The 23,361-nt window shown below is 46.2% G+C and overlaps 1 protein-coding gene across 4 annotated transcripts in view; it reads right to left on the reverse strand.

Annotated features, from left to right (window-relative positions):
* Nucleotides 1-17,797: 17,797 nt before the first annotated feature.
* Nucleotides 17,798-23,361, reverse strand: part of ZNF638 (zinc finger protein 638) — a 74,023-nt gene continuing 68,459 nt past the window's right edge. For 3 of the 4 annotated variants that reach the window (XM_077816063.1, XM_077816062.1, XM_077816061.1), the window contains 4 exons: nt 22,529-22,882; nt 20,610-20,702; nt 19,103-19,221; nt 17,798-18,282 (listed from right to left, as the gene is read on the reverse strand). In XM_077816063.1, the coding sequence (XP_077672189.1) occupies nt 18,211-18,282; nt 19,103-19,221; nt 20,610-20,702; nt 22,529-22,882 (638 nt within the window). In that variant the 3' untranslated portion in view covers nt 17,798-18,210. The remainder of the gene's footprint in view (nt 18,283-19,102; nt 19,222-20,609; nt 20,703-22,528; nt 22,883-23,361) is intronic. The other variant, XM_077816064.1, reaches the window with a different exon arrangement.

Below are 23,361 nucleotides of genomic sequence, written 5' to 3' on the forward strand. Positions count from 1 at the left end.
CCCATGTGACGCTTGCTCATGAGCGGTGGGTGAACGAGCTGTTGGGGGAGGCTAGCCACTGGCCCCTCCCCTTCTGCCTGAGGCCCCACCCTTCCCCGTCCACCCCTGCCGGAGCCCAGCACACCCCCCTTGCGGTCACCAGACCCCCTGTGTGCCCCCTGCCCCAGAGTGCCAGGCAAGTGGCTAGGCCCCAGTGCCCCCAGCCCCAGTTTGCCAGGTAGGTGGTGCGGCCAGAGCACCCCCAAACCCAGCGCTGGGTGGCATGGTCCCAGTGCCCCCAGCTCCAGCCCCAGAGTGCCAGGCGGGTGGTGCGATATGCCTCAGCCCCAGTGCCCCCAGCCATGGGCCTTGCACTCACTGGCCCCAGCTTGCCTGTCCCAGCCTCTCCACCACAGAAGAGCAGGAAGGGAACTGGAAGCAGGCAGGAGGGAGCCTGGGGGTGGAGCACTTGCTTTGCTTTGGATGCATAAAAACAAAACACCACTGATACCCAGCCCAAGCAAAAGCCCTGAACGACATAGCTACAACCAGAGCCCGAGGGCAGCACCAGTCCCCTAGCACCCAGCCTGGGGGAAAGTGACGCTTTGTTCCCGACCCAGCGTCAGTCTAAAGCAAGGCTTCTCTCTGCCTTTCCATTCCACTCCCTGGGTCAGTGATAGAATAGATTTTAAGGCCAAAAGGGACCGTTAGATCTTCTAGCCTGACCTCTGGTATAGCCCAGGATATCACAATTCCCCCAGCTACCCCTGTGTTGAGCCCAGTAACTTGTGTTTGGCCAACGGGGATCTTCCAGAAAGGCAGCCAGTCTAGGGTGACCACCTGTCCCAAGTTGGGCAGGACAGTCCTGAAATGCACATTTCAAGTCCCAGTCCTGGGCTGAATGACTCCAGGACAGCATTGGTCCTGGATTCCCTGCGGCACCGCTCCGTGACTGCCCGAGGCTCAGGGGCGCTGCCAGCCTCTTCCCGGTGGGCAGGGCTGCCTTTGGCTTTAGCAGCCCCTTGCCACGAGGTCCCGCCCCCTGCTCCTCCCCTCTCCCCTCAGGCCCCGCCCCTGGCCAGGCCAGAATCCAGAGCTGGGCAGTAGTAAGAGCCACTGTGGGGAGCCCTGATTCTCCACCTGCCCTGGGCGGGGTGCCCCAGGGTGTGGGGACACAAGCTGGGGGCTGCTCCTGAGCACCACAGCCAGGGCAGGTGGAGGGTTTAGGGCTCCCCACAGTGGCCCTGGCTCCCTGGGCAGCTCTTACCAATGCCCGACTCCAGCTTCTGGGCTGGCCAGGGAGCGGGGCCTCAGGCGGAAGAAGAGGAGCAGGGGGCGGCGCCATGGAGGGAAGCGGGGCTCCTGCACGTCTCCCATTTTTGCATTTTGAAAAGGTGGTCACCCTAATCTGGGCTGGATTGGCCACCAAGAGATGGAGAACCCCCCACTTCCCTTGGGACTTCCTTGCCCTGGTTAATCACCTGCACTGTTAAGATGGTGTGCCTTCCTTCTTATACCAATTTGTCTGGCTTCAGCTTCCAGCCGTGGATGGCCAGCTCTGAGTGGGGGTGAATCATAGAATCATAGAATATCAGGGTTGGAAGGGACCTCAGGAGGTCATCTAGTCCAACCCCCTGCTCAAAGCAGGACCAATCCCAACTAACTCACCCCAGCCAGGGCTTTGTCAAGCCTGACCTTAAAAACTTCTGAGGAAGGAGATTCCACCACCTCCCTAGGTAACGCATTCCAGTGTTTCACCACCCTCCTAGTGAAAAAGTTTTTCCTAATATCCAATCTAAACCTCCCCCACTGCAACTTGAGACCATTACTCCTTGTTCTGTCATCCGCTACCACGAGAACAGTCTAGAGCCATCCTCTTTGGAACCCCCTTTCAGGTAGTTGCAAGCAGCTATCAAATCCCCCCTCATTCTTCTCTTCTGCAGGCTAAACATCCCCAGTTCCCTCAGCCTCTCCTCATAACTCATGTGTTCCAGTCCCCTAATCATTTTTGTTGCCCTCTGCTGGACTCTTTCCAGTTTTTCCACATCCTTCTTGTAGTGTGGGGCCCAAAACTGGACACAGTACTCCAGATGAGGCCTCACCAATGTCGAATAGAGGGGGACGATCACATCCCTCGATCTGTTGGCAATGCCCCTACTTATACATCCTAAAATGCCATTGGCCTTCTTGGCAACAAGGGCACACTGTTGACTCATATCTAGCTTCTCATCCACTGTAACCCCTAGGTCCTTTTCTGCAGAACTGCTGCCTAGCCATTCGGTCCCTAGTCTGTAGCGGTGCATGGGATTCTTCCGTCCTAAGTGCAGGACTCTGCACTTGTCCTTGTTGAACCTCATCAGATTTCTTTTGGCCCAATCCTCCAATTTGTCTAGGTCCCTCTGTATTCTATCCCTACCCTCCAGCTTATCTACCTCTCCTCCCAGTTTAGTGTCATCTGCAAACTTGCTGAGGGTGCAGTCCATGCCATCCTCCAGATCATTTATGAAGATATTGAACAAAACCGGCCCCAGGACCGACCCTTGGGGCACTCCACTTGATACCGGCTGCCAACTAGACATGGAGCCATTGATCACTACCCGTTGAGCCCAACGATCTAGCCAACTTTCTATCCACATTATAGTCCATTCATCCAGCCCGTACTTCTTTAACTTGCTGGCAAGAATACTGTGGGAGACAGTGTCAAAAGCTTTGCTAAAGTCAAGGAACAACACGTCCACCGCTTTCCCTTCATGGGGTGGGGTGGTTACAGTGATTAAGGACAAAGGGTGGTAACGACTGACCTTTATATACACCACAGTCAGCACCGCTCCAGCGGTGATCTCACGTCACCTGATCGCGCTCAGACCTGGGGGCTCACCTGCCTCTCCCCAGTCAGACGGGTCCCCAGATCCGCTCCCATCTAGCACAGGAATGGTTTAGCAGACACACACAGGTCACAAATGGCCAGTGCCAGAGTTTACAGGCGTGTGCGCCGATCTCCCGCTCCCTGGGGCACAGGAGGAGGGAGAGGCTGGCTGCTAACGGAGTGGCCAAAATAAAATGCAGATTCTGGCCTCATGCTGGTAGCTCAAACCTTGGTCTAGGACAGGCCAGATCCAAATGCAAAGACCCTGACAGTTGGGGACAGGCAGACTCGAATCCAGAGTTTGGACCTTCACATCCAGGGGTGTGCAAAAGCAGGGAGAGGCTTGGACCCCATCTCAGCATCTGGGGTCTGGGGCATCAGGAAGCCTGCTCTCTTCCCAGCTCTGGCTCCTTGTGTTGCATTGGAGGGAAATCATTTCCCTTTTCTGTGCCTCAGTTTCCCCTAGCTCTAAAATGGGAATAATGCTTTACTGGGAGGGACACTTTGAAGCTTAATTCATGTTTGCCAAGAGATGTGGTTTTGTCCGGTATCAGGCGGGAGAGACCATTTTGAACAGCGTGTCGCTCCGTTCTCACCGACGTGACCTCGTATGCATGCTGAGTGCAAGGTCAGGCCGGCAGGAATGGGGCAGCAGCATGCTCATCAAAGTGGCATCCCCCGTGCAATGTGACGTCACACACACCGTGCGTATGAAGTCACGCAGGCAGCGTCAGGCCCATGTCATTCCTGGTAAACGCTGGAATATCCGGTATTCCGGGAATGGGTGAGTGGCCACCCCACTTCACAGACTGACTAATTTACCCTCATGCCCCTCTTTCAGTTGGCATCTTATCCCTATGCTACAGACAGGGAAACTGAGGCACAGAGAGAAGAAGTGATTTGCCTGAGCCACAGTGGCTGAAGCAGCGGGATTAGTTTCCAGGAGTTTCCTGCTCTGGGGCCTGTGCGCAGATCACATCTCTCTCCCCTGGCCTGCTGCCCCAGCATCCTAGTGACAACTGGCAGGCTGCCCCCGCAGGGGTATCAACTTCTCCAAGTCCTGCCTTCACATGGGGACGTCCACCCTGACAAATACCCACAGGTGGCAGCGTCTGACTCAAAGTAGTGCTGTGGGTGAGTTCCTTGTGCTATTTAAGGGGAGAATTATTTTTACTTGCTGGGCAGATTTCATCTGGGGTCAACCATGAACTTCTCTTAACTTTCTGAATTCAGAAAAGCACCGAGAGCCAGAGTCAGCTCCTGGGTGTAACACCACCGCTGCCGTTACACCAGGGATTAATTTGGATCAGCTTTGCTGACTCTTCAGCCAACCCAGTGGCTGATTTAGATACCATTCCACAAGTGCTGGCACGGAGAGCCCCTTCTTTAGTGTTTGAACAGATTCCCAAATGTCCAACGTGCCTCCTCCGAGCCAGGACAGAATTAAAGACACAGCCTCCGCTTTTGAGAAGATAACAGGCCGCTCCAGAACTTTCGCAATAATTTAGAGCACTGGACATCTGAGGCCCTGAAACTCACCAAACAGATCTGTGCGCACGTTTATTAAGCTCTCCATTTCTAGCATAACCCACCATATGCTGGGTGCTTTCCAGACGTAAAAGGACATCCCTCCCCCCAGAGTTTGCAATGTAAGGGCATGTCTAGACCACACACTTAAAAGTGTCCCCCAAAGTTATGAAGCTAGGGTCAACCACAACCAGCTAACATAGAATCATGCCAGAGGTCCCCAAACTTTGGGGCTCATCCCCCTAGGGGAGCACAGAAGAACATTCGGGGGGTGCAGCGGGGCCCGGGCCAGCGCCCACAGGGGGGGAAGGGAGGGAGCACCACCCCGCCCCGCTCTGACCCTGCCCCCATCCCCAGTTCCTGGCCCCACCCCCAGCCTTGGCCCCTGGCCACAGCTCTATTCCCAGCCCCACCCCCAGCTTTGGCTCCCTTATTCCTGTCTGTGTCCCCAGCCCCAAGTTGTGGCCCCACTACCGGGAAGGGGGGAGGCAGACAGGGGTAAGGGGTGGGCGTGACCATGAAGAGTTTGGGGACTACTGTGTTAAACGACGTCTACACTAGAGAACACATTTCCAAACACACCCTATTTACCTATCTAGACAGGCGCCAGGGCACGTTAAAAGGGATCAAGGTAGCAGGTGGCCGGGGCTTGGGAATATAGGCCACATTTCCAAATCTGGTGGCCTAAAGTTAGGCGCCAAACCCCGCTCGGCACCTAGCGAACAACGGCCTGCGTTTCGGAGCGCCGCAGCTTGTATTCCCTTCCCCAGGCGTGCAGACGGTGCAGCACCTTGGCAAGTCAGCTCACGTCTATCCGGGCGCACGACCTCCAGAGTCAGCCGCCGAGCCGTCGGCAGCCAAGCTGGACCACCCTGGCAACAGGTTTCAGAGGAGCAGCCGTGTTAGGCTGTATTCGCAAAAAGAACAGGAGGACTTGTGGCACCTTAGAGACTCACCAATTTATTTGAGCATGAGCTTTCGTGAGCTACAACTCACTGCATCGGATGCATAAAGTGGAAAGTACAGTGAGGAGGTTTTATATATACACACAGACCATGAAAAAATATACTTGTAAGGAGAGTGATCACTTAAGATGAGCTATTACCAGCAGGAGAGTGGGGTGGGGGGAGAACAACATTTTCACACCGCAATCCTTTTTGGCACAATAAATACTTCTCTCCAGCCAGCCACGTTCTCGCTATCATCAGCAGGTTTACAGTTAGGGTGCCAGTAAACTAAGACCAACACTCTGCAGGAAGCAACATGGTGCCGTAGCTGGGACACTGGGCTGCGAGCCAGGGCACCTGGGAGCTAGCCCCAGCTTTGGCACTGACCTAGATGATCCTGGCCCCGTCCTTTCCCCCTCCCTGTGCCTTTGTTTCCCCTCCCACCCTTTGTCTGTTTAGATTGGGGACTCTGGAAAAGGGACTGTCTCTATGTGTCCGTACAGCGCCTAGCACATTGTGGCTGGTAAGTGTCACCATGACACCAGTCCTTTTAAAGAGCCCTCTTCTTCTGAGGCCCAAAACAAAGGATTTAATAACTCAGTTAATATAAACAGTCAGGCGCAGATCCTAGAAGAGGCATATCCACACAGACTTCAGTGGGACTCGCAGCACAGGGTTTGCCCACTCAGATCACACTGCAGGATGAGATCCTCAACCATCCCCACCTCCGGGATTCCCAGTCTCCTCTGTTGTTATTGGTAGGATGCTGGGTGCAGAGGCTGCATTTATTATTCCGATTAAAAATAAGGCACTCGTTTATAACGTTGTGGGTGAGTGACCATTGGAACCAACTGCCCAGGGAAGCGGTGGATTCTCCATCTCTTGATGTCTTCAGCTCAAGACTGGTGGCCTTTCTGGAAAATGCTCTTTAGCCAAACACAAGTTACTGGGCTCACTACAGGGGTGACTAGGTGCAGGCTGATGGCCTGAGCTATGCAGGCCAGAGTAGCTAATCCGATGGTCCCTGCTGACCTTAAACTCTATGAATCGAATTTTGAGCGTTAATCAGTCTCCACCGACAAATAAGAACGTAAGAACGGCCAGACTGGGTCAGACCAAAGGTCCATCTAGCCCATTCTCCTGTCTTCCGACAGTGACCAGTGCCAGGTGCCCCAGAGGGAATGAACAGAACAGGGAATCATCAAGTGATCTACCCCGTCGTCCACTCTCAGCTTCTGGCAAACAGGCTAGGGACACATTCCCTGCCCATCCTGGCTAACAGCCATTGATGGACCTATCCTCCATGAATTTATCTAGTTCTTTTTTGAACTCTGTTATAGTCTTGGCCTTCACAACATCCTCTGGCAAGGAGTTCCACAGGTTGACTGTGCGTTGTGTGAAGAAACATTTCCTTTGGTTTGTTTTAAACCCGCTGCCTATCCATTTCATTTGGTGACCCCCTAGTTCCTGTGTTATGAGAAGGAGTAAATAACACTTCCTTACTTTCTCCACACCACTCATGATTTTATAGACCTCACTCATATCCCCCCTTAGTCATCTCTTTTCCAAGCTGAACAGTCCCACTCTTATTCTCTTCTCATACAGCAGCCATTCCATACCCCTAATCATTTTTGTTGCCCTTTTCTAAACCTTTTCCAATTCCAATATATCTTTTTTGAGATGGGGTGACTATATCTGCACACAGCATTCAAGGTGTGGGTGTGCCATGGATTTATATAGAGGCAAGATGATATTTTCTGTCTTCTTATCTTTCCCTTTCTTAATGATGCCCAACGTTCTGTTCGCTTTTCTGACAGCTGCTGCACACTGAGTGGATGTTTTCAGAGAACTCTCTACACTGACCCAAGATCTCTTAGTTGAGTGGTAACAGCTAATTTAAACCCCACCATTGTATATGTACAGTTGGGATTGTGTTTTCCAATGTGCATTACTTTGCATTTATCAACATTGAATTTCATCTGCCATTTTGTTGCCCAGTCACCTAGTTTTGAGATCCTTTTATAGCTCTTCACAGTCTGCCTGGGACTTAACTATCTTGAGTGGTTTTGTATCATCAACAATATTAATAACTGTGATCCTAAGCACCCCCATGGTCACACCCTACACACTTCTGTAATAATCTTGGTACAAAATATACCTTGTGAGGTCAGGAGCAGTGGAAGTGCCCTAAAAATAGGGGGGCCACAGGTACCCAAACCATGGCCCCACCCATGCCACATGCCCTGAGGCCCCACCCTCGCACTGCCCCTTCTTCCTAAGGCTACACCCCTGCACCACCCATTCCCCCAAGACCCCAATCCCTGCTCACTGCCCCCTCTCCCCGCTGCTCACCCTTATAGCCAGTAAAAAGGGGGGGGGCATGGCCCCCTTGCCCCTCTATTCTAGTGGCCCTGTGAGGTATCATTTGAAAACTAGTAACTCACTCCTCACGGATATTCTTGTGGAATGTGTATACATTGTGGGCATTAGGAGTTATGGATATATGTTCAATTATGACTGAAGCGTGTTTAAATCAGGCATGTTGGGGGAGTTGTGAACAGATCTGCCTTAGACAAGGAATGTGTATTTCATTCTCTGACGCGCCTGATCTTCAGGCGAAGACAGTGAAGGTCCATTTTTACACACTAGGTAAATAAAGCTATTAAGCTAACAACTACTGGAAGAGTATGGAGCTTCCTTTACCACCATAGCCCAGCTCTCCTTCCTCACAGCTTGAATAAACTTTACTCTGAGCGGCAACCCTCAGAAGAATCCACTTCAGAGGTTTGCTGGTCCATATAGACGGGTCTGAACCTCAAAGGGTAGATAACTGAATCAACTGATTGTACACAATATTACTGTATTGTATCTAGGAGTATCTAGAGTGAGGTCTTTTCTGAAAGCTAATGACACACTGGTGATTAATATCATTGTGAAATGTCTGTACTAACACGACAGGAGGAAATATAGATACTTAATCATATGTTTTAAAGACTGTGGCTAACTTGGGATAAACAGGTTGCTTCCCAGGCTGCAGAGAAAGGCAGCTATTTACCTGTCTCCTATGTAAATTAAGCATGGTGGAATCAAAACAACGGAAGCCCTATCTACATACAGGAGGACGGGAAGCCCACAGGAAGGGAAAACCGTCATGAGATCATCCTGCCTCTCAAAACAGTCATTGAACGCTGGAAGATAGATGCAAAGACAGAAGCCATCTTTGACATCCATCACCAGACAGACACAAGGGACCAGAGCTCTTGCAAGCTGAGAAAGATGGGTCCTTCAAGCAAGGGGGCTTGAAGTCTCTGGGAACTGAATATAGAAAACTGCTTAGACAAAGATCCTTCATTCAGGAGGACATGGGAAGCCAGACCTTTGTGCTTCTGTGGAAGGTCCGAAGAGAAAAATCAGCCAGAGCTGGGAAGAATGACTGGTGAGAGAAACCATCTTGAACAAAGCCTGTACCTCGATAGATTGTTTTAGACTTGTAGATGCACGTTTTCACTTTAATTTGCTTGGAGCATAAGCTTTCGGGGGTGAATACCCACTTGGTCGGTTGCATGTGACGAAGTGGGTAGTCACCCACGAAAGCTTATGCTCCAATACGTCTGTTAGTCTATAAGGTGCCACAGGACTCTTTGCTGCTTTTACAGATCCAGACTAACACGGCTACCCCTCTGATACTTTAATTTGCTTGTAACCCTTTCTATCTTTACTCCTTTTACTTGGCATCCCTTAACCTAGGTCCTTGTGTTAATAACTGTGTATTATTTTTACTACAAACCAGCTCAGAGCTGTGTGTAAATGGAAGGGTGTATTTACCCCACTTAATAAACTAGGATGTGCTTTTGTATCTCTAGAGGAACAAACAAACCTTAGTATTTCTCTGAACTGTCCAGGAGAGGGCTGGACATGGCAGGGCACATGGTTCTGGGGAAATCCGGGACAGGGAGTGTGTTGGGGTCACCTTGCTGATTGTAACCCAGGCTGGTGAAAGCCAGAGTGGGGCTGTAGACAAGCTGCTGGGTTCAGAGCTGCTAGCACACAGACACTTCAGGGTCTGACCTGCATGCTTGTAGGCTGGCTGAGAGTATCCCAGGCTGGGAGTTACAGCAGCAAACCACTGTAAGGCACCCAAGGATGCAGGGCAAGCGATGACACAGCCTCTCACTGGTCTGAACCGCACTCCATCACGTAACTCACTTACTGTTGAATATTTGTATTATATCACCCAAAGGGCCCAATCAGGATCAAGACTGCTGGGGGCTGTTCAAACAGTCCCTGTACTGAAGCGTTTACAATCTAAATTGACAACACAGATGGGGGAGGGGAAAGGGATGGAGCTGTCTTGTCAGATGCTTTTTGTTGTTGTTGAGATGTTTTGCCATTCTTTGATGAATAGACCTCATGTCAGAAACATATTTTAAAGGAGGGTTGGATAAGAGGGTGGAGGCCTGGTGGGTGTGAGCTGAAGGGAGAAGGGGTAGTGATGGGGGACTTCAACTACCCAGACATATGCTGGGAAAATAACTGGGACTCAACTGGAGACAACTGTTTATTACAGACAGTGGAGAAAGTGACTATGGGAAAGGCATTCTAGATTTGATTCGACAAATAGGGAGGAACTAGTTGAGAATTTGAAGGTGGAAGGCAGCTTGGGTGAAAGTGATCATGAAATTATAAGAGTTCATGATTCTATGGAATGGTAGGAGAGAAAACAGCAGAACAAACAATGACCTTCAAGAATGCAAACTAGCAAACTCAGAGAATTGGTAGGTAAGATCCCATGGGAAGCAAGTTTAAGGGAAAAAGAGTTCAGGAGAGTGGACTATTATTTAAAGAATCATTAAGCGCACAAGAGCAAACTATCCCATTGTGATAGGGGAGATAGGAGTGTGGTAAGAGACCACCCCAGTTAACCAGGAGATCTTCAATGACCTGAAACTCAAAAAAGAGGAAACTAGGTTAAATTATGAAGGATGAATATAAAAAAACCACACAAGCAAGTAAAAGGCCAAGGCAAAAAACAAGATTACACTGGCTAGGGACATAAAGGGTAACAAGAAAACATTTTGCAAACACACAAGAACAGGGCAAGCCTACGAGGAGGGAAAGAAGAGAACAGAAAATGCAGCAATGGCCGAAGTGCTACATGCCTTTTTAAATTTGTTTTCACCAAAAAAAAGTTAGCAGTGATTGGACGACTCACACAGTGGACATCCGTGCAAATGGGGTAGAATCTGCAGCTAAAATACGAAAACAAGTTAAGAAATACTTAGGTAAGTTAGAGATCTTCAAGTTGGCAGGGCCTGATGAAATACATCCTAGAGTACCTTAAGGAACTGGCTGAAGAGATATCTGACCACTAGCGATTACCTCAGAGAACTCGTGGAGGATAGGAGAGATTACCAAGGACTGGAAAAGGGCAAATATAGTACCTATCTATAAAAAGGGACAACCGGGGAATTACAGACCCGTCAGCTTAACTTCAGTGTCCGGAAAGATAATGGAGTAAATAAACAAGTGCGTAGAAAAATAAAGGTGCTAAGTAACGATCAACATGGATTTGTCAGGAACAAATCCTGTCAAACCCTTTGGCAGGGTAACAAGCCTTGTGGTTAGAGGGGAAGATGATGATGTCATGGAGCTTGACTTTAGTAAGGCTTTTTACTGTCTCATGTGACAACTGGCACAATTGGCTGGAACACCGTACTCCAAGTAGTTCTCAATGGTTCCCAGTTGAGCTGGCAGACCATATCTAGTGTGGTCCTGCAGGGGTCTCTTCTGGATCCAGTTCTATTCAATATCTTCATAAACTATTCGGATAATGGCACAGAAAGTACGCTTATAAAGTCTGTGGAAGCTAGGAAGGGTTGCAAGAACTTGGGAGGACAGGATTTTTCACTAGGAGGGTGGTGAAAGACTGGAATTGGTTACCTACCTAGGGAGGTGGTGGAATCTCTATCCTTAGAAGTTTTTAAGGTCAGGCTTGACAAAGCCCTGGCTGGGATGATTTAGTTGGGGATTGGTCCTGCTTTGAGCAGGGGGTTGGACTAGATGACCTCCTGAGGTCCCTTCCATCCCTGATATTCTATGATTATAATTCAAAATGATCTTGACAAACTGGAGAAATGGTCTGAAGTAAATAGGATGAAATTCAATAAGGACAAAAGCAAAGTACTCCACTTAGGAAGGAACAATCAATTGCATACATACAAAATCGGAAATGGCTGCCTACGAAGGAGTGCTGCAGAAAAGGATCCGGGGGTCATAGCGGCTCACAAGCTAACTATGAGTCAACACTGTTGCAAAACAAGCAAATATAATACTGTGATGTATTAGCAGGAATGTTGTAAGCAAGACACGAGAAGTAATTCTTCTGCTTTACTCCACACTGATAGGACCTCAAATGAAGTATTGTGTCCAGCTCTGGGCACCACACTTTGGGAAAGATGTGGACAAATTGGAGAAAGTCCAGAGAAGAGCAACAAAGATGATGAAAGGTCTAGAAAACATGACTTATGTGGGAAGATTGAAAAAACTGGGTTTGTTTAGTCTTGACAACAGTCTTCAAGCACATAAAGGATGTTATAAAGAGGAGGGTGGTACATTGTTCTCCGTAATCTCTGAGGACAGGACAAGAAGCAATGGGCTTAAATTGCAGCAAGGGCGGTTTAGTTTGGACATTAAGAATAACTTCCTGTCAGGGTTATTAAGCACTGGAATAAATTGCCTAGGGAGGTTGTGGAATCTGTCACTGGAGATTTTTAAGAACAGGTTAGACAAACATTTCCCAAGGATGATCTAGATCAGAGTTTTTCAACCCACGGGTTGGGACCCCAAATTAGGTCCCCAGAATGTTTCAAAGGGTCACATGGCCGATCCTGTCCCACGGGGCTGGCTGGGCTCGCCTCCCTGCTCCAGGCACTGCAGCCTCTGGGGTCCCAGCGCCACTCAGGTTTGGCCCAGCCGCCAAGACGACGGAAGCCCGGGTAGGCCAAAAGTGAGTGAGTGACACTGCAACCCTGTGAGCCAGGGCACAACTCCCCTCGCCCAGATTTGGTCCAGTCAGAGGGGTGGGGCCAAACCTGAGCAGCGCTGCAACCCTGGAGGTTGCAACGCTCAGAGCCAAGAGCCAAGTCCAGCCAGCCCCACAGCAAAGGAGCCACCACTGCTGGGTGAGTGCCAGGCAGGACCCGACCGAAACCACGCCAGCGCCTCCACCTCCAGACTATTTACTGGGTTGCAACAGGTCATAAAGCTTTACAAATGGGTCCTGAGCCCAAAAAGGTTGAGAACCTCTGGTCTAGATATTTAGCCCTGCCTCAGTGCAGGAGACTGGACGAGATGTCCTATCGAGTCCTACATTTCTATCAACCTCCTGAGCAGCTCCACAACCAAGGACTGCCTCAGATTTGAAATTTAACAACTCATAGGACGTTGCAAAATTAAGTATCAGCCTTATTTCACAAAATGGGGGGACAGCGCACCGAAGTGAAGTGACTGCCCCCAAGGCCATGAAGGAGTATCTGTGCAGACGCAGGAACCGAAATCAGGTCCAACTCCCAGGCACTCTTCCTCCCAAAAGCAAGATTTACCAAGTTCTCTCTTAGCATTCATATTCACTGTAAATAACTCTCATCATATTACCTGTGGTCATTAAAGACCCTATGGCCCTATTCTTAAGAGGCCCTGGATACGTCACACTGGTAGGATTTGGAAAAAAGAAAAGGAGTACTTGTGGCACCTTAGAGACTAACCAATTTATTTGAGCATGAGCTTTCGTGAGCTACGGCTCACTTCATCGGCTGCATACCGTGGAAACTGCAACAGACATTATATACACACAGAGATCATGAAACAATACCTCCTCCCACCCCACTGTCCTGCTGGTAATAGCTTATCTAAAGTGATCATCAAGTTGGGCCATTTCCAGCACAAATCCAGGTTTTCTCACCCTCCGCCCCCCCCCACACAAACTCACTCTCCTGCTGGTAATAGCCCATCCAAACTGACCACTCTCCCTACAATGTGCATGATAATCAAAGTGGGCCATTTCCAGCACAAATCCAGGTTTTCTGGGGGTGAGAAACGCATTCCAGTGTTTCACCACCCTCCTAGTGAAAAAGTTTTTCCTAATATCCAACCTAAACCTCCCCCACTGCAACTTGAGACCATTACTCCTTGTCCTGTCCTCTTCTACCACTGAGAATAGTCTAGAACCATCCCCTCTGGAACCACCTCTCAGGTAGTTGAAAGCAGCTATCAAATCCCCCCTCATTCTTCTCTTCTGCAGACTAAACAATCCCAGTTCCCTCAGCCTCTCCTCATAAGTCATGTGTTCCAGACCCCTAATCATTTTTGTTGCCCTTCGCTGGACTCTCTCCAATTTATCCACATCCTTCTTGTAGTGTGGGGCCCAAAACTGGACACAGTACTCCAGAGGAGGCCTCACCAATGCCGAATAGATGGGGACGATCACGTCCCTCGATCTGCTCGCTATGCCCCTACTTATACATCCCAAAATGCCATTGGCCTTCTTGGCAACAAGGGCACACTGCTGGCTCATATCCAGCTTCTCGTCCACTGTCACCCCTAGGTCCTTTTCCGCAGAACTGCTGCCTAGCCATTCGGTCCCTAGTCTGTAGCTGTGCATTGGGTTCTTCCGTCCTAAGTGCAGGACCCTGCACTTATCCTTATTGAACCTCATCAGATTTCTTTTGGCCCAATCCTCCAATTTGTCTAGGTCCCTCTGTATCCTATCCCTGCCCTCCAGCGTATCTACCACTCCTCCCAGTTTAGTATCATCCGCAAATTTGCTGAGAGTGCAATCCACACCATCCTCCAGATCATTTATGAAGATATTGAACAAAACCGGCCCCAGGACCGACCCCTGGGGCACTCCACTTGACACCGGCTGCCAACTAGACATGGAGCCATTGATCACTACCCGTTGAGCCCGACAATCTAGCCAACTTTCTACCCACCTTATAGTGCATTCATCCAGTCCATACTTCCTTAACTTGCTGACAAGAATACTGTGGGAGACAGTGTCAAAAGCTTTGCTAAAGTCAAGATACAATACATCCACTGCTTTCCCTTCATCCACAGAACCAGTAATCTCGTCATAGAAGGCAATTAGATTAGTCAGGCATGACCTTCCCTTGGTGAATCCATGCTGACTGTTCCTGATCACTTTCCTCTCATGTAAGTGCTTCAGGATTGATTCTTTGAGGACCTGCTCCATGATTTTTCCGGGGACTGAAGTGAGGCTTACTGGCCTGTAGTTCCCAGGATCCTCCTTCTTCCCTTTTTTAAAGATTGGCTATTACCAGCAGGACAGTGGGGTGGGAGGAGGTATTGTTTCATGATCTCTGTGTGTATATAATGTCTGCTGCAGTTTCCACGGTATGCATCCGATGAAGTGAGCTGTAGCTCACAAAAGCTCATGCTCAAATAAATTGGTTAGTCTCTAAGGTGCCACAAGTACTCCTTTTCTTTTTGCGAATACACACTAACACAGCTGTTACTCTGAAACCTGGTAGGATTTGGGTGAACATATGCTTGAGGTTTGTCTAAATTGGAGATTTGCCTCCACAGCCACCAGTGTAGCCAAACCAGCGCAGACAGGTAACATCTCTACTTGAACCCATGGAACTTAATGTGGTTTGACTCAGTTCCATCGGTACAAACAGGAACTTTGCCCATCTGTACTACTGATTTGCACCGGTGCAGCCTCACAATGGCTGCTATGGAGGTAAATCCCCCAAGAGCTGGCTAACTTAGGGAGCTATCTTGGCTTGTACGTCACTGCTGCTCTCTACTAGGTGAAAATGGAACTGCAAAACCAGTTGTGGGGCAATCTGGGTGTGGGCGACTCAGTGGGGGAATCCAGGTGCAGGATCTGGCTGCACAGGGGCTTGTTGGATGCAACAGTAATGGGACTCTGCAGGGGGGTCCAGGTGAAGGTGGCTGAGGCTCGGGGGGGGAGGGGGGGAGAGGTGTGTGCGCACGGGGGCGGGGGAAGAGCTCGGAAGGGAGGTCTGGGTGTGGGGGGCTCAGTAGGGTGGGGATCCACATGCAGCTGGTTGGGGCTTGGTAGGGTGGGGATCCGGGTGGCTCGTTGGAGTAGTCCAAGTGCAGGGGGAGTGGGGCTCATCAGTGGGGGTTATGGGTACAGCAGGAGAGTCTGGGTACAAGGGCATCTGGATGCGGGGGTTGGGCAGATGGGGGAGCAGCTCCCTGTACAGTGATCCCTCCCCCTGCAGTTGAGGAGCTGGAAGTGCAGGGGGTGGTGGGGAGTTTTCAGAGCTTTCTACAGCCAGGGGAGAAATCTGGGAGTGGGTCTGACATGGCCCCGGATGCTGTGCAGGGGAAGAGGAAGTCTCATCCTCCCCAGCCCAGCCGGGACTAGCAGCTGAGCCTGGCATAGGGTAAGAGCCACCAGCTGGGTCTTCCCCAGTCCCGCCCCTTGCCCTACAGTGATTTACCTCTCTGCCGGCTGCCCTGAGCACCCGAAACATACTGCTGGGGGAGAGGTTGCATAATCGCTCTTGTGGCTTCCCTTTGCTTCCCCATCAGAAAGCTATTTTTCTGAGGGGAAGCAAAGAAATCTGCAGGGGACAAATTCTGCACATGTACAGTGGCGCAGAATTCCCCCAGGAGTAATACGTTTACTTTGTATAGGGTGTTGCTTTCTCTGTAAGTATAACAGGTAAAATTACAGCAACTTGTTTACACCATACTATAATTCTAGCAGAAGTTTTCAAAGGCATAAAAGGGAAGTGGGCAGCCATCTCTCCATGTAAGTTAGGTGCCCAGCACCTCACTGGGCACCTTTGGAAACTTCTCCCTTTGTGTCTTTGTAACTGCTATTTTCAACAAAACCCAAGTTTTGCATCTGCCTTTTTTATTAAAAAAGATCAACCAGTTCCAGGGAGGGCATTGTCCCTTTCCAGAAGTCCACAAGACACTTTTAAAAAAAAAAAAAAAAAAAATCACCCACTTAAAAGTTACAGCTGCATAACAAACAATTTTACACTTTATTCCTGTAACTGCAGTAAACGGTTTTTGAAAACTAGGTTCAAAAGTTGCCATGGTTTATCCTGGAGCACGCTGTGCAACTGATAACAGGACCTAACTCTGTTGGAAAAACATTTGCCATTCAGAAGTTTTATAAATGCTTTCCAACACCCAACTCTTCTACAGTAAACCATCTGTCTTATCTATTTTAACATCACTTTTCTGAACTCTTGAAAACAAGCTCTTCATTTTTGAGAACTCTGGGCCAAATTCTGCCCTCTGTTACACACATGCCTCCTCCCCGGCCCACTGATTTCATCACACAGATGTAATTCAGGGCAGAATTTGGCCCTTCCTCCCTCTTTTTAACGCAGCCTGTATCCCTCAGTAGAAGGTAGTAATTTACAGAGTGAAAAATCAGGTGTTGTCTCCCATGCTTTTGACAGAGATGTGGCCTGAGTTTCACAGGAATGCATGGAACTACTCCCCCACTTTCCCAAAGGAATATGTGCTTGTAAATGCCCGATGGACTGGACTTTGCTACTAGGAGAGTTCTATCACGCTAAGAACTCAGCCGTGGATCTTTCTTGAGCAGACTCGATTACACTGAAAATATCTGTACCAATGATATGATGTGACTTTTAAGGTCCAACAAATCTTTGCTTTGACTGGTGGGAGCTCTCATTCATTACATCTGCAGGACAAGGGTTATGCACAACACCATCCATTCAACATTTAAGGTTGTTAAAATGGGTCTGACAGGAAAATTTCAGGCAGCAATCTAGGTGAAAGCAATCTAGGTAAACGGTAAACAGTCAAAGCAGAGGCAATTTCTCTGAGATTCAGGTATGTTGGGGGGGGGGGTGGGGGGGGGTGGAGAAGAGGAGAAGGTAGCAAGAATGCCTGAGGTACATATTAGACATAAATATCCAAAACCAAGCCAAGCACTTCCAGACAGATCGCTGACTGTTCGGCTTTCTTTACCCAAAGGCCTTCTATTATCTCATGGAGGAAGACAACAACACCTATTTGCTCAGAATAACTCTGCCTTAAGCTTAGTGATAAACATTATACAGAGCAAATCGAGGGCCAGATTCTGCTCCCACTGACGTAAGAACAAAACTACACTGATTTCAAAAGGTGTGGGATCAGGCCTTCAGAACACATGAAACTACAGTGAGCAAACAGATTTTCCCATTCCATGGCCAAACTGAAAGAACTGGGAAACAAAAATATCAGTTAATTTCTAAGCAAAATTGAATTTCTCTGTTTTTTCTTGCTCAAACAAAAAACACTGAAAAAATGTTGTTTGGGTGAAACAGACATTTTGTTTCAGCAATGTCAACTGAAAATAAACCATTTTGACATTTCCACAATTTCTGTTTGCAGCTTTTTCAACTGAAACTATTCAAGTTTGACCCGAAGTGGTAAATAATTGATGCCTCGAAAAATATATTTTTCAATGAATTTACTGTTCTCAGAAGACAATTCACTCAGCTCTACATGAAACATATGAAGATTGAAATTTTAATAGCTAAGATCTGCAAAGAAACACTAAATGTGGATCTCTGGATGTAGTAAATTGCCAAACATGAAATTACACCAAACACAATCACATGGTGTTAACTATACAGTAAGAACATTTATTTCAACATATAAGAGATCTCTCCCAAGCCAGATGATTTGATATAGAAATCAAAATGACCATACATTTTCTTCTCTGTCTTTGTCTACCTTGAACTCAAATTTATACAACATCAGAGTTTGCTTCTGAAACAAAATTACAAATTAAATCATAACAAAAGACACAAAATTTACTGGACCCTAAATTAAATTCTTTTAAAGAATTCTTCTCTCCTCCTGAGATCACCTGGAACTAAGTTCTTCCCCCTCGTCTTCCTCCTCATCTTTCCCATCCTTTTGCTTGGCCATGAATTTCTGTGGGGAAAAAGATTTTAAAACGTCTTACTTTGTAGCCAATGACAAGACACTGCAGTTAACACTTAATTCTCCACGGCAGGATATGCATCATGTTCTAAATACAATGCACATTTACATGTATTGAACAACCAGAAGCTGGCCAACTCCTGATATTGACTAGATTCTATCCTCACCGAAGTTTGCCAGTTAATTTTGCCTAGAGACTCATCTTCAGGTCTGCTGGTAAAATGCACTTATCAATGCTCCTCTTACTCTCCCAAAGCACACACCTGCACCATTGAGGAGATGGTATAAATGACTCCTAAATTAAATTTTCTGATGGTCAAATTAGTATCTTAAGTTACATGTGCAGCCATTTTAATCACAGTCTGGAGCCTTGATGACTCTAACATTTGGCAAGGCTAGGCTCTAAATATAGATATATGGAGATTTGTCAAAGATGGTAAGACAACTAATATCCCTCCCACACCTTCGTGAGAGGGGAAGATATCACAGATAGGATTTCCCAGCATTTAACTCAATGGTCAAGGTCATTAAGGGGTTAATAATTTCATTTCTTTAATTTGAAGTGTAGTACACTCTAGAAGTTATTTTTATTTGATCAACAGAACATAGCCATGAGTGTCAACGTATTGAAAAAAATAATATAATTTGCATCTATCTGCAATTTTTTTACAAACCATTCTTTTCACCTAGAACCTACGGTTTAGCAAAACCACTACCTGAGATAATTAGCAGTCGACAGAACAAAACAGATTTAAAAATCTCAGGTACTTTATTACTTACGGTTTAAAGGGAAAGAATCAAAAATTGTTACCTCCATATTCTGCTGATGACGCAGTGTCTTGCAATGATTTTTCATAGACATTTCACCTGCGTAGAAGAGCGAGCAGATCTGACAGAAGTAGCCAGCCTTTGGAACAAGAAAATCTAAACCTAAAAAAAAAAGGGGGGGGGGGGAAGAGAAGGGGAATTTAACAATTCATAAACAACTCTCAATTAAAATCTACCAAGTACATTTAACCAAAATGTGCGCGTGTGGGGGTGGTGGTCTCTTTTAGTAAGGCCGGAAGGGATCACCAACTCTTCATTCGCATGCTAACCCCAACAACCAAATTAGTTATTTGGGTATTACAGCCCACAGAAGATTAAACCATTATGTGCCACAGGAACAAAATAGGAGGGACCGAGGTTCACTAGTTCCCAAGGCCCCTGAAATGGCGAGAAATTAAGCAAGATATATCCAGATAGTCCTAGCAAGTGACTTTCACTCCATGCTGCAAAGGAAGGTGAAAATCGGCATGGTCACTGCCAACATGACCAAGGGAAAAAATTCCTTCCTGGCCCCGCATATGTAGATCCTGAGCACATACAGCATGACCCATCCAGCTAAGCATGTGAAAGACAGAATGCTCGGTGCCACTGCAGAGCACCATCCTACCCATCCAGTGTCCCACCTCTGATGAATCCGAGGAAAGAGACCAAAGAAAACCCAGAATATGTTGTGGTTTTAAGGGGGTAACCTTTCCTGACCCCCTGAAGCATGAACTTTAGGAACATAATAATTACAAATTATACCTTACATCTTAAGTGCCTTGTTAGTCTTTGCATCATTTAAATCATTTTATACGTACTGTTCTCCCTAAACATAATATAATTCATTAAGTGAATTATGGAAGCATGCTCTAGATCAAGGACAATTTTATACAAGCATCGTGTCAGAATTCAAATTTCTTAATAAATTCCTTTGCCCTGTGCATGTACATGCTTCCCAAATCCAGTAATCCAACACGGCTACAATAACACCGTAAACAAAATTAAAAATTACGGCACCACAAAGATCAGTTTACATGGGCATCTCAACTCCCAACATTCAAAAAGCCTTAAATCTTAGGATATGTCTATACTGCAATTAAAATCTCATATCCGTTCAATTTCAGGATAGACCCTCTGGCGTCCCCAAGCTCAGACTCTAGCCCAAGCCCAAACATCTACACTACAGTTAAACAGCCCCTTAGTCCAAGTCAGACACCCATGGCTGACATGTGCCAGCTAACTGCAATGTAGACATACCCTTAAGGAACAGAACATCCTAGTAAATCATTCACAGCAACTAGAAATAAACTTTGTACAATCTTAAATTGTCACAGGTGTAAAAAGTTATTTCATCCATCAGAAACATCAGATTATTCAGTGAATATATGCACACATTTTATTTATAAATATGCATAAACAATGCCCACAGTTCCTATAATTAAGATATTCGTTACTAAAATCAAGTTTTATTGGGATTTAGAACATTAAACAAAGATTTTAGATTTTACCTTTTGGAGTGCTTTGTGTCTTGGATTTATCTGCTGAGGAATCAACTTTTCTTCGTTTAGACTCTGGTTCTGTATCTCCTGATCCAAACTCATCTGTTAAAACCATAAAATAGAGTTTGAAGCAAAGACTTACACTAATTTAAAGGTATTTGGTACATAGCTTAAATATTTTTCATTAGTGTGGGAAGCAAACACCAGGTCTATGACCGTTACTGCTTCTTACACTGTTTGGCTTAGCCAAGCTAGAGAGTTTTTTTGTTTTTTTTTTAAATAGACACAGGGATGGTATCACCAGATGAACTTGAAATTCAACATTTGTGTTTTACTATGTCATTGCAAGTGCCTTGTTTCCAGCATGAAGCTCATTACAGACAAAAGAAGCACTACAACTTCCCTCAGTTTCTCCCTTGTAGAGACATCAGCTCAGAATTCATAGATTCCAGGGCCAGAAGGGACCACTGTAATCAAGTCTGACCTCCCTTATAACACATGCCATAGAATTTCCCTGAATTAATTCCTGCTTTAAGTCCAATATTTATCTGTGACTGAACTAGACTATCATTTAGGGAAAAAAACACTCCTGATTTAAAAATCCCTAGTGAGATACCTGGATAAGTTGTTCCAGTGATTAATTACTCTGTTAAAAATTTGCACTTTATTTCTAGTCTGAATTTGTCTAGCTTTGACTTCCAGCCACTGGATCTTGTTATACCTTGGTCAACTAGATTGAAGTGCACTCTATTACTAAATTTCAGTTCCTGATATCAGTGCTTAAGACTGACTTCTGTATCCACATATAAAACATTAGGAGGACATGCAGATTGTTGTAACATTCTCAGTGCATTTCAGTTTACTGAAACACAAACTTATGTTATACAGGTATAATTGACTGATATGCTGCTCAATATTGAATTTTAAATACTGCACACATGTCAACTAGTTTCATTTGGACTGGAGAACACTGATTCCATAAAAAAAAATTAAGGGTCTGTAGAAAGAGTTTCCTGGTTAACTTGGTCTAAGGTAATACCAAAATATTTGCTTCTGGAGACATGCAGATTGATAGGTTCCCCTAGAAAATGGGTGATTGCATTGTCATTATTAGCAGTAAACATTTATATATGATTTTACCCAAAGGCCCCAGTTAGAATTGAAGCATCATTGTGCTTACTAGTGTAGAAAACAGAAAAAAATCTTTGTGGGTGTCTCAGCTCCCAAACATTAAGGCACCCCAACATAAAGCTGCAGGACTTTGCAGCTTGAATTTGAGTAACAGTTGGAGGCTTTTGTAATCTTGTTTCTAGAATGCTCAAAATAGAGGATTCATATGCAGTCTCCCAATGGTTAACCATTTTAAAATGGGCTCCATAGGTAATGTGGCATGGCACACTATCTCATACTGTGAATCTGCAGAAGCACTGTCATGAATGAGAACAGAATCAAGGAACAACTTTCCAAAGGCTGGGTAGACTAGAGGGAGCACTAATAAGTACTGACTTTCCCTACCTACTCATTGCTTGAAACTTTCCATCCTAGCATGTTCTCCTAAAAATCTGTCTCTACTGTTAATCTATTCAACTTGACCTTTGGACCAGAGACTAGGGGGAGGCAAATTGTACCTGGAATCCTGGAGGAGTGTGGGGCCTGTAGAGGGGAAGAAGCTGAGAAAAGTACACATCAATGCTTTAAGGGTTGTTCTTGAATTCTGGCTATAGGAATTCTATCATGTTGTGCAATATAGTATACACCTAAACCAAGCAAAAAAACCTGAAAGGGCAAAATTAAAAAAACAAAACAAAGCAGTTTCAAAATGTTCTGTTACAAAAACAGCTACAGCTTCCTTTTAGATTGAAAATGGATGAGACTCCAATGAAAAATTATGAACAAGCAAGATAACAAATCTCTACATCAGCCCTTACCTTTCACAGTTTTTTCAGAAGATTGTGAAGGCGTCTCACTGCAGACTTCCTGCTTTATATCTGCATCAAGCAGTAGACTTGCATTTAGATCAGGTAATACAGATTCTGTATCTGATTCTTTAACAGTTGCAGTTTGACTGTCTTCATTCAAACTATTTGATTCTGGGGTAGTCAAGGTACCTTTTCCCATTTTCTCCTTGCTGGACTCAGAAGTTGAGCCTTCCACTAATTCTGTTTTATCTGCTTCCTCCTCAGTGTTCTTGTCACACTTTTCTTGCTCTGTTTCAACAGGTGTCTCAGCTGGTGGAACAATTGGTCTTTTCCTAGGCCTACCTCTTTTGCCTGGGGTTTTCACTACATAAATACAGAACAAAGAATATTAACTCATTCACCATGTATCAAAAAGCATTTCTTCAGATTTATCAATACCATTAAAATTACCAGTGAAAAATTTAAGCATTTGGCAATTTAAAAAAAAAAAAAGCTTTTTATATGTGCAAGTAACTTTGGAAATGTGGTTCTCCCAGAGAATGATGAAAGGAAATAATTTTTCACCACCTGTTGCTGATATTACACAGTATGTTTTCATACAAATGAAAGTGTGAGATAAGTCTTTAATTTAGATTCATATAGAAAACAGTCTAAAAAAACAGAGTTTAGAAAACTCCGCTAATAGATCTGTGACATGTACAGACTTTTGGGACTGTTACAATTATCTATGGAATGTGAAAAAATACAATTATTCCTTTTGGATTGGCCAAACTGGCACTAAAGTGATGCCTACTGATTAGCATAAGCTAAAGTTTAAGAAGTTCCCTGTTGTAATTAAGATT

The sequence above is a fragment of the Eretmochelys imbricata genome, chromosome 4 (genome assembly GCF_965152235.1).
Source record: "Eretmochelys imbricata isolate rEreImb1 chromosome 4, rEreImb1.hap1, whole genome shotgun sequence".
NCBI classification, from domain to species: Eukaryota; Metazoa; Chordata; order Testudines; family Cheloniidae; genus Eretmochelys; species Eretmochelys imbricata.